Here is a 14,488-nt window from a genome sequence, read left to right as displayed (position 1 = left end):
TCCGCACCATGTATGTGTGCATTTTACCATTGCGGCTTTGTGACATTTGTTGCGGGTTTTCCGCCCTGGAATGCCGGCAGCGAATATGCGCAGCGTGGAGAGATAAATATGTATACATTCCATTTCTAAAGTATTCTATTGTTCTAAAGCAACTATTTTGTCTTTGCATAAACAGCCACAATATCTAAATCCTGTTTTGAGTTAAAGTGTATTTTTTCCGATGCCCAGAGCTTATGAGAGAAGGTTAGAATTCTAATAACCCATGTGGACTCTATTTTAACATCTGCACCTGTGATTTCATCCTCATTTTCCAAGCCCTATGTACTGGGAAGGATTTAATGCATTTCTGTAACCTTGGATGACATGTGAAATCCCAGTACATTATCCCAAATCCGTATTAAATACGGCAAGCAAATGATTTAAGGACAATTAAATATCTGTTTTGGCTTTATGTAAGACACAGAGCAAAGTAATAAATGAAACATTACAACAATCCTTTGAGTGAACAGCTTGCACGGCGCAGAGGAACATATTTGTGATGAGGTTTGCATGGCAAAAGGAGAATAAAAAACAAAACAATGACATTATCTAATAAAGCGATTCACTGGAGCATGAAAATAGACTTATTTCTCCCAGTTCAAACAACGTGACCATTAAATACACACTCCAAGCACTGTCTTAAATCAATCATTGCTTTTTTATTAAACAGATACAGTATTTACATACACATTAGGAACTGTATAGCTCAGTGAATTGTGACAGAGGACCACTGAGATGTCATTAAGTTAATGAGCCATGGCATGAGAAGGAAAAGTTAAAAGGTTTTGTTCTTGCATTTGGAAGAAAAGAATATCCAACACTCAGAATGACAGTTTCAGAAATCAATATAGGGGATTCTCCAGATACGGTTACTGCAAGGACAAGTTATATAGCAATAGGAATATGTCTTTGTGGGGAAGCAGGGTGACAGCTTGCACTCAGCAAGAGCTACAACGCAGCTTTCCTAACCTATCAAACAGGACGCCTGTGCTATAAAGTGGTAATGGATGCACAGATATTCTAGGATTTTGTTAATGCAGAAGAGTGGCGCTGATCAAAAAACACAACTCATTGTGATATTTTAGCTCTGGTTTTCCAAAAGACTGCAGGCATACTTACTGAGTAAGAGGATACTGTATTTCATTAGCAAAATGTAGCACTGTTACATAGGGCTGGGCAATTAATCGCATTCTGATTTTTGTCTGAATTGTGAAATCAAGAGTAGGTGGAGCTGATATCAGGGGGGGAGTGGAGTATGTAGGACGCAGAGAAATGGGGCTTTTATGGGGAGGGGGTGGACAGTAATATATGGGAGCTGTAGTGGTTGAGAGAGCAGTATATTAAGGCATGATGGGATTGTGCATTGTACATAGAGAACTGGGACGACTGTGGGGTGTGCAGGACATGGAGCAATGGGGATTTGAGGAGGGGTAGAAAAGACAGTAATAAATCGAGGCTGTGATGGTGTGTGGGAAGGGACAGTATATTGAGGCATACACTTAGGGTATGCATAGTAGATGGGGGGGCTACGATGACTAAATGTGTGTGCATAGTATATAGAGGACTGGGATGACTGAAGTGTGCAGGACATGGAGCAATGGGGCTTTGAGGAGGGGTAGAAAAGACAGTAATAAATCGAGGCTGTGATGGTGTGTGGGAGGGGACAGTATATTGGGGCATACACTTAGGGTATGCATAGTACATGGGGGGGCTACGATGACTAAATGTGTGCATAGTATATAGAGGACTGGGATGACTGTGGAGTGTATAAAGTTCATATCCCATTCTTTTACATAAGGGAAACGCATAAACAGCAATTCCCTGATAAGTACTGATTAGCAGGATTGTCCCACTGAATGAGTATAATCAGTAGGTATTAAAAAAATGCTGGGTTTGCGATTTCCCCTATGTAAAAAAAGCAGGTGCCTTGGTATAATTAACTTGCTTAGCAATAAAAAAAAAATCAAAAAGATTGGGGGGAAAAAAAAAAAAAAAGAGAAAAAAAAACAACAAGATTTTAGTACTCTGCCAAATCGCCCAGCACTACTGCTACGTCTTCTTTGAGGTCACCCAGCTTTCCCAAAACCGATCAAAATAAGAATCCACCAGTTATTTTCAACTTCTCATGAGTCTATATGCACTAGTGATTGCTTTTTATGTTCGTAGGGAATGTACTACACCATGGCAGACTTGGCGTTACATATAATTTCTTCCTTCCACAATATTTTCCTTACCATTATTACATTTGCCTATTTATGCCCTATATAGGAGAAATAACCGAGTCTGAATTTGGGATGCTGAATGATAAGCGGTAGGGTCCAGTTTTCCTATAGCCGATTAGTTAAGAATTATAACAGTAGTTAGATTTGTTACATTCGTCATTACGGTATTACTGCTAGCCCCTGATTACAGCACACGCAGTGCCGAGCCGAGGACGGCATCGTCTTGATCTGTGGGAGCGCGCTCACAGCTTAGCGTAGTCTTTCAGTATGACTTCCAGTTTCTGGCTCAGCATGATATTACCTTTCACTTTCAGCTTGCCAGTGAAGAACGCCTAAATATAAAACAAAGAAGAAACCTCAGACACTCATCTTGTTTTGTTCTCTTTCTGCAAAAACTCCACCCTGGAAAGCACAGCTTTTCCCAAAAGAGTGAAGATGACATTCTAAAAAAACCCATAAAGCATCAAATATGAACAACCTTAGATGTAATATAATCAGCAACACATTGAAATCTCCATCTTTTCTTCCCAGAAGACATAAATGCACACTTCATTTTGCAGTCATATTATGGCAAAAGCAAAGAAAGAAAGCGCTAAATTAAATGCCTTGCAAAAAAAACCCTAAGTAGTGCTACAGTTGACAGCACATATTGCAAGTGTTGCAACTGCGCTTTCCCAACCAGGAGATCGGTCTTCACTGTGGTAAATATACAGCTTCAGATTTTTTTTTCTTGATGCTTATAAGAACGCTGAGTATTTGAATCTTTTACGATACGTATGCCTTAAAGGCAAAGTTAACTTTCATTGCTGAGTCAGTGGTATGAAGATAATGCCATTGCATTTTATATCTTTATGCCCTGGCTCTCTTGTACTTTTCTTTTATGTCTTGTACATTTAATTGGTATGGATCTGTGAACAGATTGCAAAGTCATGCAGCCGTGAATACTCTACTTGGCTGAGTATTTTCTAGAATTATACACAAGTTTACAAATGAATTGTGACTGGAGAGGAAAAGCAAGCAACAAGAGAAAAAGATGACAGGCCCAAAATATGACCCAAGAAAAAGTTAGTTATTCTAGCAGTATAAAATGTAACCAGGAACAAAGGATCTCTTATAAGAGGTAATCCATTTTTATGACAGATGATAGTGAAGGAAATATCTCAAAAATATAGCCCAATAAAATGGAAATAAAAGGCATAATATGGAAGATTTGTTCTTGTGACATAGGGCTTAAAGGGGTTGGATACGAAAAATGAAAAAAAATGACAGAGTACCTGCACTTTGCTTATAATCACCAATTCTATATATCAAAAAATATTTTGCAATAACTGCATAGCAGAACAGGGGTTCTATACCAAAAAAATATACAGAATAGACTAATAAAACCTGTGAAGACAGAACTGAGAAGTCAGTCTTCAGCTATCTATTGTAACTGTGGTACTGGTGCATTATGTCTCCACCAGAATAATGGGTAGAGACATAGTTTGGCAGTCTTGAGTATGATGAAACATGGTTTGGCAGTCTTAAGTATGAGGAAACGCCCCCAGCGGCTGATTGGCTGCTGCAGACATGCCCTCCTTAGGTCGGCCTCCTGCTTCATCCTCCCAATCCCGAGAAACACATGCCGCTCAAAGCGGCGTCAGCACTGCTGCATCACCCCCTACTGCTGCTGCTGTTGTCCGGCATCCCCCGACCAACAAATGCAGCTGGAACTGGCGCTGGCACTGAGGCAGTGGCTGCTACAGCTGCTGGCCGCCCAGCACCTGGCAGTCCTTGGCACAGCCGGCCACCACAGCGCAAGGCGGGGTGGTGACTCACACCTCTGTCCCCTGCCGGGTCTCTGCCGCTGTGTTCTGCGCTATGTACGGGTTCTCATCCTCCGCCGTTGTCTTTTAGATGGGGATGGAACACCACAAACCACCAGCCAATTGGCAGCTAGGGGCGTGATCAGGGAATAAACTCCAGCTAAGGCCAGTCAACCCCTAGCTTCCGCTGGAGACCAGATGCACCAGTACCTGTAAACTGCCTAGCTGAAGAGGGAGCTCCAGCTATGCCTGCACTGCTCTCCATAATGCAGGCACATCTGTTTCCCTATAACCGTTTTATACAGTATTTTATTAATTTCCAAACATTTTTGTGCCTCTGCTCTCTCTCCTAGGGCTGCTTATTCCTTTCCTGCATCAGCTGCTCTGTTCCCCCATGCTGTGTAAACAAAGCAATTCTGCGCTGCAGACAGCTTCTCCCCTTGATATGTGCCTGTTCCCCACTGGACTCAACACACTGTTGTGAAATACAGTACTGTACACCCTATGCACTGAGACACTGACAGTGCATTGGGTCCAGCAGGGAAAGGGCATGCTGTGCAGAGAAAAAACTGCCTTCAGCACAGAACAGCTTCTACTTATACAACATGGGGGGACAGAACAGCAGATGCAGAAGAGGAATAAACAGTGCTGGGAGAGAGATCACAAGGGCACAAAAACATGTTTAAAAATCAAAAATATTGTATAAAACTGGCTTTATGAATAAACTATTATATGGAAACAGCTGTGCCTGCACTGGAGAGAACAGTGCAGGCACAGCTGAAGATCCCTCTTCAACTATGCAGTTACAGTAGATAGCTGAAGTTGGATTACTCAGCACCATCTTTATCTAGTTGCAATGCTGAAGAAGGGGTATGTACAAAGAGAAGGAACACAACGTGCTAATAAAACCTATTATAAAAATACATAAACACTTATTCTGTACAAAAAAAAATATATCTAAATAAATCTACTCTTTAAACAACTGTGCCACAATGATGGGCCTAGTATATCAGGGTATTATTGTATCTTTACGCCACCATGAAGTAGTTGTGGAGACAACAGTAACAGCCTGGTGACGCCCCCTGTACCTCACTGGCTGCAGAGATGGATGCCCTGCAGGTCCTGGAAGGCCAGTATTATTCTCCCATCTCAGCTCCCGGCCCAGATTTGTCCTCACTGCTGCTGGTTAAATCACTGCTGGTGTCTGTTCTCCCGGCCCTTCCCCGCTGCTGCTGCTCCCCACTGTCTGTCTCCCGTTTCTCTTTTTCGAGCAGCGGCGGCAGGACATGCACTGTATGGTAAGGCAGCAGCGGCAAGAGAGCGCAGTCCGGCCCTTCCCCCGCTGCTGCTGCTCCACCCCGCTGTCCCGTCTCCCTTCTGTCCGGAGCGCGAGGTTGCCCAGGGGAGATGGAAGGGGGATGGCTGCTACTGGGAAACAGATTTCTGCATCGTGTCTAGAGATTTTTGGCTGTCCTGGAGGGTTAGGGATTGCTTTGCTGTTACCTTACTTTATTAACTGTAAATGCTTCCATGTCACAGGTGTAACATGGAAGTGTTTACAACTAATAATGTAAGGCTAACAGCAAAACAAAGGTTTGCAAAGCTAAAGTCAGCTGGCTAGTCAATTGGAACCTGATTAGCCACTCCCAGCTGTTTCCTAGTCGTACCTTAAACTTTCACTATAATATCAGTGTAAGCTTGCATGCCACGCGGGTGGCTGCCACGCGAATGAGCTGTATTAAAGTATGAGCTGAGAAAGTATGATACAGTTCCATCATGGCAGTTTGACAGGGTAGGCGACAGGTAGGCCACAAACTCTGCCTTAATGCTTTACACTTAAAAGCTATCGCTAATGTTGTCACTTCTGTTCTCATTCTTGCTCTCAGTTTCAGAACTTCTTTCAAGTGCCAACCTCTGGGGCACTCTATTCACATTAGCCCCTCTCTCCTGTCCTCACCTATGCACAGCTCGCATGCACTCTTTACCTTCTTGCTTAGCCTCAAACCCCCCAGTGCCACTAACAAAAATAACAGTCTTCCTCATAAATCTCCTAATCATCTACTAACCCTAACTATTCTGCTGTTACTAGCTGCTGGGGATATCTCTCCCAATCCTGGCCCGCCCTCCACTGCTCCTAGCTATTACCCCCTACCGGGCTCACTAATAAAATCCCCAAGCCCAACTGCTAGCCCATGCATACCCTCCCCTGACTCCTTTAAATGTGCACTCTGGAACTGCCAGTCAGCATGTAATAAACTCCCCACTATCCACGACTTTTTTACTGCTAAATCTCTAAACCTGCTAGCTCTCACAGAAACGTGGATACAGCAGTCTGACACGGCCTCCCCTGCTGCACTGTCCTACAATGGCCTGCAGTTCTCCCATACCCCGAGACCAGATGACAGGCGTGGCGGAGGAGTAGGTGCTCTTCTCTCCCCGAAATGCACCTACCAGGTCATCCCCCCTGTACCCTCACTCACTTTTCCATCATTTGAGGTACATACGCTACGGCTTTTCCGCCCGCTGTCCATGCGAGTAGCAGTTATCTATCACCCCCCCAGGTGCTGCTCGCCTGTTTTTGGACCACTTTGCCGCCTGGCTCCCCCACTTCCTATCCTGTGAAATTCCAACCCTCATCTTACGTGATTTTAACATCCCCACTAATGCCCCTATCTCCCCATCTGCCTCTAAGCTTCTTTCGCTCACCTCCTCCCTTGGTCTCTCTCAACTCACAGCCTCTCCCACTCACAGGGATGGAAACACCCTGGATCTGGTCTTCCTCCGTCTCTGCTCTGCTGCCAACTTCACTAACTCCCCTCTCCCGCTCTCGGATCATAACCTCCTCTCTTTCTCTGTCACGCTCCCTAACATCTCTCCAGACCCACCTACCTACAGTACCTACAGGAACCTTAAGGCCATTCACACCCAGAACTTTGCTGAATCCCTACAGTCCTCTCTGTCCCCCATCTCTCTCCTCACCTGCCCCAACCTGGCTGCCGCTCACTACAACACCGCTCTCAAACATGCCCTGGATGAAGCGGCGCCCCCAGGACCCGAGCCATCCGATGTAGACCATGGCAACCCTGGCTCACGCCTCAAACGCGCTTCATCCGGCGGTGCTCTAGAAGTGCTGAACGGCTGTGGAGGAAATCGCAAACGTCCGCAGACTTCCTCCACTACAAATTCATGCTTAGAACCTACAACCTTGCCCTCCACCATGCCAAACAAGTCTATTTCACCTCTCTTGTCTCCTCACTATCCCACAACCCTAAACGGCTCTTTGATACTTTTCACTCCCTTCTCAGCCCTAAACCACAGCCCCCGATGACGGATCTCACTGCCGAAGAGCTGGCTGCTTACTTCAAAAAGAAAATTGATGACATCCGTCAGGAAATTACTTCCCAATCCCAGACTAGCCCTGACCCTAGTCTTGTCAGCACTGCATCTAGCTCCTGCTCACTGTCTGTACTCAGACCAGCGACAGAGAAAGAAGTCTCCAAATTGCTCTTCTCTGCTCACCCCACCACCTGCGCTAGCGACCCCCTCCCCTCACACCTCCTCCGTTCCCTCTCCCCAGTGGTCATCTCCCATCTCACCACTATATTCAACCTCTCTCTGACCTCTGGCATCTTTCCCTCTTCTTTCAAACACGCCATCATATCCCCACTGCTAAAGAAGCCGACTCTGGACGCGACTGATGCTGCCAACTACCGACCCATCTCAAACCTCCCCTTCATCTCCAAACTACTAGAACGGCTGGTTTACTCCCGCCTTGTAAGCTACCTATCAGAGCACTCTCTCCTAGACCCCCTACAGTCTGGCTTTTGACCTCAACACTCGACAGAAACTGCCCTTACAAGGGTATCCAATGACCTACTGACAGCCAAATCGAGGGGCGATTACTCCCTACTGATCCTCCTCGACCTCTCCGCAGCATTTGACACTGTTGACCACAAACTCCTCCTCAGTATGCTACGCTCCATTGGCCTAAAGGACACTGCCCTCTCCTGGTTCTCTTCCTACCTATCTGACGGCTCTTTTAGTGTCTCCTTTGCTGGCTCTACCTCCCCTCCTCTTCCCCTTGCTGTTGGGGTCCCCCAGGGCTCGGTCCTCGGCCCCCTTCTTTTCTCTATCTACACAGCCCCTATTGGACAAACCATCAGGAGATTTGGCCTCCAATACCACCTGTATGCTGATGACACCCAGCTATACACCTCTTCCCATGACATCTCTGCACCTTTACTCCAAAACATCACTAACTGTCTGTCTGCTGTCTCTAACACCATGACCTCTCTCTACCTAAAACTAAACCTCTCTAAAACTGACCTGCTGGTATTTCCACCCTCCACTAACCGACCTCCTCCTGACATCTCCATCTCAGTGTGTGGCGCCACCATAACTCCTAGACAACATGCCCGCTGCCTTGGAGTCATATTTGATTCTGATCTCTCTTTTACCCCCTACATCCAATCTCTGGCCCGAACTTGTCAGCTGCACCTCAAGAACATCGCAAGAATCCGCTCTTTTCTCACTGTGGACACGCTAAAAACGCTTACTGTTGCCCTCATCCACTCCCGGCTCGATTATTGCAACTCGTTGCTGATCGGCCTCCCCTGCACCAGACTCTACCCTCTCCAATCCATCCTGAATGCGGCAGCCAGGCTCATCTTCCTGTCCAGCCGCTACTCGGACGCCTCTGCCCTGTGCCGGTCACTGCACTGGCTGCCAGTTAAATACAGAATTCAATTTAAACTCGCCACCTTCATCCACAAAGCCCTCCACAGTGCAGCGCCCCCCTACATCGCCTCCCTCATCTCAATCCATCAACCAGCCCGGGCTCTCCGCTCTGCTAACGAAACCAGACTAAGCGCCCCTTTAATTCGAACTTCTCATTCCCGCCTCCAAGACTTCTCCAGAGCAGCACCGGTCCTCTGGAACGCACTACCAAAGGCTACCCGAGCAATCCAGGACTCGCAGAACTTCAGGCGTGCTCTAAAAACGCACCTCTTCAGGGAGGCATACCGAATTCCCTAAACAAACCCCTTTGTACTCCGCCTGATAACATGCTCCCTGACCTACTGTCTGCAATCCCTGCTAGCCATCATAAACCGCTCCTGCAGTCATACTGTTTCTGCCGTCACACGGCTAAATGTCGGACCATTGTCTATGTGTATATCACCCCTCACTCTCCACCTCGCCATACAGTGCACATCTCCAGCCCCTTTACCTTCTGTATCACCCCATTACTTGTAGTATGTAAGCTTGTTGGAGCAGGACCCGCACTCCTATTGTTTCCATCAATTGATTACTATGTAACCGTGGTTCTTTAATATTTGTACTTTTGTCTTTCTGTATCCCCTGTCTATCTAAGCGCTGCGGAATATGTTGGCGCTATACAAATGAAGTTTATTATTATTATTAAAACAATCCCTAACTCCAGGGCAGCCAAAAATCTCTAGACACACTGTTGCTAGGACCTTACATAAATCAGCCTATTGGGAGCTAGGGGTGTGACAGGGGCATTCTTCCATCCAAGCCCTCTCAAACCCCTAGCTTCCAGTGGTGTCAAAATACAATAATACCATGTATCAGGTGTACAGATAAACTTAAGCACAGTACATGTGATCACCAAGCAGAGTCATAGAATGGTAGAGTTGGAAGGGACCTCCAGGGTCATTTGGTCCAACCCCCTGCTCAGTGCAGGATTACTAAATAATCCCAGACAGATATTTGTCCAGCCTTTGTTTGAACACTTCCATTGAAGGAGAACTCACCATCTCCCATGGTAATCTGTTGCACTCATTGATCATCCTCACGGTCAGAAAGTTTTTTCTAATATCTAATCTGTGTCTCCTCCCTTTCAGTTTCATCCCATTGCTTCTAGTTTTTTCCTTGTGCAAATGAAAATACGGCTGATCCCTCTGCACTGTGACAGCCCTTCAGATATTTGTAGACCGCTATTAAGCCTTCTCTCGGCCCTTTTTTTTGTGCAAGTTAAGCATTTCAAAAAAGAAGACTGAGACAAGACTTAATGGCTGTCTATTAAAACACTTCCACAGCAAATCCAAAAATAAACTGCAGGAAAATCCTTAGGACAAACCCACACCAAATCATGTGGATTTTGGTGCAAATGTAAAGCAGGTTTGCCACTGCCTCATTTATAAGAATGGAAAAACAATCACAAGGTGAATATGCATCTCAAAATGAGTTATCAGCCCGGTATCCTTTAAAAAATGATTTTGGGATCTTCAGCGCCAATTTGGTTTCATTTGGGTATTTGTTAAACTGTTTGGACTATGGATCATGCAGTTTTTAGTGTCTTCCTCAACTTTCAGTGGACTATACTACAAATCAAAACACTTATCTTTTTAGGTCATCTCCATTTCCACTAAGGCCTCCCTCACACATGAAATCACTTCAGTTTTCGGCTGCAGCTCCCTGTGGCTGACAGCGTGTTTTAGCGCACCCAATCATTGTGATGAGGTGAGCTAAAGGGACAAAAGATAGTCCGCGAATATTGCGATCGAATGCATGTCTGTGAGGCCCCATTGGGAGCGTTATACTGCGATTACCGTGGTGTTCGAAACGCCGAGCTAATTGCGGTAAAAAAAACTCCTGTGTGAGGGAAGCCTAAGATGAGTAGGGCCCTCCTCATATGATTTTGTTTGTACATTCAACCTCTGCATTGTAAAAAGGTGTGGAATATGCTGGCACTAAAAAGCTATGATCCTCATCATCTGCCACTACAGCGCAATAGTCCATATGCATTAAAACGGTTTTTACAAATTGCACGGAGGCTGGAAAACAGAATATTGTGAAGGAAGTATTACCTTTTGTGGATTTAGCTTCCCCATAACAAGAGCTATAAAGTCTTGGTCAGATAGAGTAAATGAGGTGTCCACACGTCCACTAGCTTTTCCAGGGTAAACCTTTCCAGATCCATTCTTTAAGTCAATGGCTTTAAAACAAGTGAAAAAATAGAAATTAGCATTTAACAGCTACTATACAACATTATTTCTTTATAAGAATACAAATGAAGCAAAGTTTAACATGACTTAACAAGTCAAGGCCCATTTAGACAACGATTATTGCTCAAAAGATGTCTTTTAAACGATAATAGCTGTGTCCATTTACAACGCAAGGTGATCACTCAAATGTTGAGAGATCACCTTGCACTACGAACAGGGGAGCAGAAGACAAGCGGGGCTGCTTGTCTTCTGCATCCAGCTGTTCCCCGCTCAGAGCGCCCGGCTGTTATACAGCTGAGGGGGGTATGAAGAACACAGCTGGACCGCTCTGTTCTTCATACCCAGCCTGTCTTCAGGGAGCGGGATAGAGCTGAAACAATAGTATCAGCTGCATCCCGCTGTGAACTCCTGGATAAGGCTCATTGTTCACTTTCAGCACGTTGAAAGCTGACAATCAGCGAAGGCTTAATGAAAACTGCACAATGTGTGTGCAGTTAGACAACGATTATCGCTCAAAAGACTGCTTTTGAGCGAATTGTGAGTGATGATCGATGTCTAGATGGGCCTTTAGGATAACTTTCTGCACCAGTTTGTTTACCCTTTTAATTACTTTACAAAGGCTTTATTTCATGTTAAGATAAAAGAACAATTGTTTTTTCATGGCTTAAGATGACCTGTCCATGAAAGCTATAACAGGCAAGTTAAACTATATCTGTATCATGTGACCACACTGGATGGAACCACAGTCATATGTTCTGCTCATATAATTAAGTTGCAAACAAAAAGCTCAAATGATCATGAATAGAGATGAGCGAGTATACCCGCTAATGGCAATTGCTCGAGCAAGCATTGCCTTTAGCGAGTACCTGCCCCCTCAAGACGGAAGGTTCGGGTGCCGGCAGCGGGCAGGGAGCTGCGGGGGAGAGCGGGGCGGAACGGAGGGGAGATCTCTCTCTCCCTCTCTGCCCCCCGCCCCCTCCTGCTGACAGCCGCTAGTCACCGCTCCACCGTGCCGGCACCCGAATCTTCCGTCTCGAGCGGGCAGGTACTCGCTAAAGGCAATGCTCGCTTGAGCAATTGCCTTTAGCGAGTATACTCGCTCATCTCTAATCATGAACTATCTTTGATGCATCTATGTAGACATTCAGAGGCACATCCAAGGTTTTGTTTCCCTGATTGGACACCTTAGGTCGGCTTCACACGACCAGATTTTTACGTCGGAATTTTTACGTCGGCGTTTGCATGGAGAATCCGTAGCAAATAGCATGCTTCGAAAGGTATGTAAAATCGCTTATTCGTTCACACTTGAAGAAACTAATTGCGTATTCTGCGAGCAGAGGGGAAACAAAAATCACAGCATGCTCTATTTTACTGTGGACTCCGCGCGGACAGCCTCCACTTAAGTCTATGGGAGCCGTCTAACCTGCAGCCCATCCGCAATTGATATTATGGATAGGCTGCGGGTACCTGCGTGATTGCCTAATGACAGCGCTGGAAAAACAAATATTTGAAAAAAAAAATCTGTACTGCGAGCGTCCACAGTCATCCGGAATACAGAAAATGCAGGAACGCAGGGTCACAGGCCGGAGTCACAGCCAGATTCTGCTGCGAGAACCCACATGCGGAATCAAGCTCTCCGGTATGCAGCCGGCCTTATGCTGCACATGTATAAACAGACTGAAAACTGAAGGATTTGGTCCAAGATAACAAGAGATGAGCTCTAACACAATGTATGTACTCACAAATATACTTTAGTATAATAATGGTAAAAAATGCATCAACATGTTGTGCAGGAAAGACTCAAATAGGATTTGAAAGAAAAAAAAAAAACGACGAAAAGTTTTTAAACTTAAGCACCGCACTGCACTATTTAAAGCACCAAATAAGAATTCTAAAACTGACATAAAGAACACTACAAAGTTAAAGCTAGTCTCAGTGTCCAGTACAAGATATACAAAGAGTGTAGCAAAGAGCGACTCCTGCTACACACTCAGTCAGCACCCACATGGAAGCGCTGTGCAGGAATGTATAGCGTGATATGGGCAGTACCAAGCAAGGGGAAGACTCCTCATTCAAGCTTACGGCACTGTGCCCAGCACTCAACAGTGTGTTGGAACATGGCTCTTTTGTCTCGGGACGAGAACTCTGCCCTTAAGTGGATGCGTTTGCTATCACACAGTCACTATCTACTAGTTAGTTCAAGAGCCCCAATATGTTTGCTCTATATTGATTCAATATGCTTAGAATTAAGGGACAATTCTGCAAATATGATTGCCATGCTGCCTGGGGACTTGCACAGGCTGCACGATGAACATATCAACTGCTGTATGTAAGGGGAAATACTTTTCAACAAAAGTAGATTACTTATCCAATGTATTTAGTGAGGATACCTGTTGCTGCATGTGGAAGGATCACTATACAGAAGCAATATGAAGCAAAAACACTTACAATCAGGTTTGGATTACTGTTAAAAATCCCAGAAGTCCGTACTTACTGGTATACGGATACAAAATACAAGGGCATGTATAGACACCATAACATTCCACATGCATGCAGTCAGTCAAAATTCTATATAAAGGAGCATTGCATAGCTACAATATACTAAAGAACCATTCTTGCCTACCACATATTGGGGGGCTGCTTAGTATTATACTTGCACAGAGATAAGACATACAAAAGGGTGTCAGTCCCATTTGTTGTGCCCCATGCAGGCTTACAGCCTATTAATGATGCATCATACAATAAATCATGACAGGCTGCCCTGCATCTTAAAAGTGAACCACACTTGCTGACACCCTGGGCTCCCCCAGCATTTAAAACTAGACCATTTACTGTAAAAATAACTATATATAACAATATGAGCCATTGGTATATTTGAACCAAAATATACAAGCTCGCAACCCATGTCAAGGGGCCTCATTATCTTGCGAGTCCCTATGTTAATTTTACAGGAAAAGAGACCAGTGTCAGAATGAATGTGCTTCACTTTTAAGGTGATATTTCAAATGAGATGTCATTAATAGGCTATAGGTCTGCATGGTGCACTACATGCATCAGTTGGACTGGCACCATTTCTATGACGTATCTGTGTGCAAATAAACTAAGCAGTCCCCAATATGTGGTGCGAGTGGTTGTTCATCAATATATTGCATTTATGCACGCTCTTCGATTAAGTAATTTGGCTGTCTGCATGCTGTGGTGTTTAAACCTGCCCTTGTATGTTGCATCATTATACCAAATATGGCCGCCTACTGTGACTTTTTTACATGATATTTGCTTCTTGGGGGATTTATCTGTATCATTATTAGCAGAATGCATACTGTGGTGATACATTTTTGGAACAATGCTAGAGGAAGGCCAGTGTGTATAACTCCATTATATGTACTCCTGAAAGTGACCAAAAGTAGATAACCCCTTTAAGGATTTGGCTTCAGCTCAAAATTAAAAACACTCC

General features: G+C 44.9%; 1 protein-coding gene across 1 annotated transcript in view; it reads right to left on the bottom strand.

Moving 5' to 3' along the window:
* Nucleotides 1–678: 678 nt before the first annotated feature.
* Nucleotides 679–14,488, bottom strand: part of HSD17B4 (hydroxysteroid 17-beta dehydrogenase 4) — a 269,906-nt gene continuing 256,096 nt past the window's right edge. Inside the window, exons 23-24 of the mRNA XM_066603105.1 lie at nucleotides 10,897–11,024; nucleotides 679–2,593 (exon numbers count right to left, since the gene is read on the bottom strand). Coding sequence (XP_066459202.1) covers nucleotides 2,504–2,593; nucleotides 10,897–11,024 — 218 coding nt within the window. The 3' untranslated portion in view covers nucleotides 679–2,503. The remainder of the gene's footprint in view (nucleotides 2,594–10,896; nucleotides 11,025–14,488) is intronic.

The sequence above is a fragment of the Eleutherodactylus coqui genome, chromosome 5, assembly GCF_035609145.1.
Source record: "Eleutherodactylus coqui strain aEleCoq1 chromosome 5, aEleCoq1.hap1, whole genome shotgun sequence".
In the NCBI taxonomy this organism is placed as follows: Eukaryota; Metazoa; Chordata; class Amphibia; order Anura; family Eleutherodactylidae; genus Eleutherodactylus; species Eleutherodactylus coqui.
Note: the sequence above shows the minus strand (reverse complement) of the source record. Positions and strands in the feature narration are given on the sequence as shown.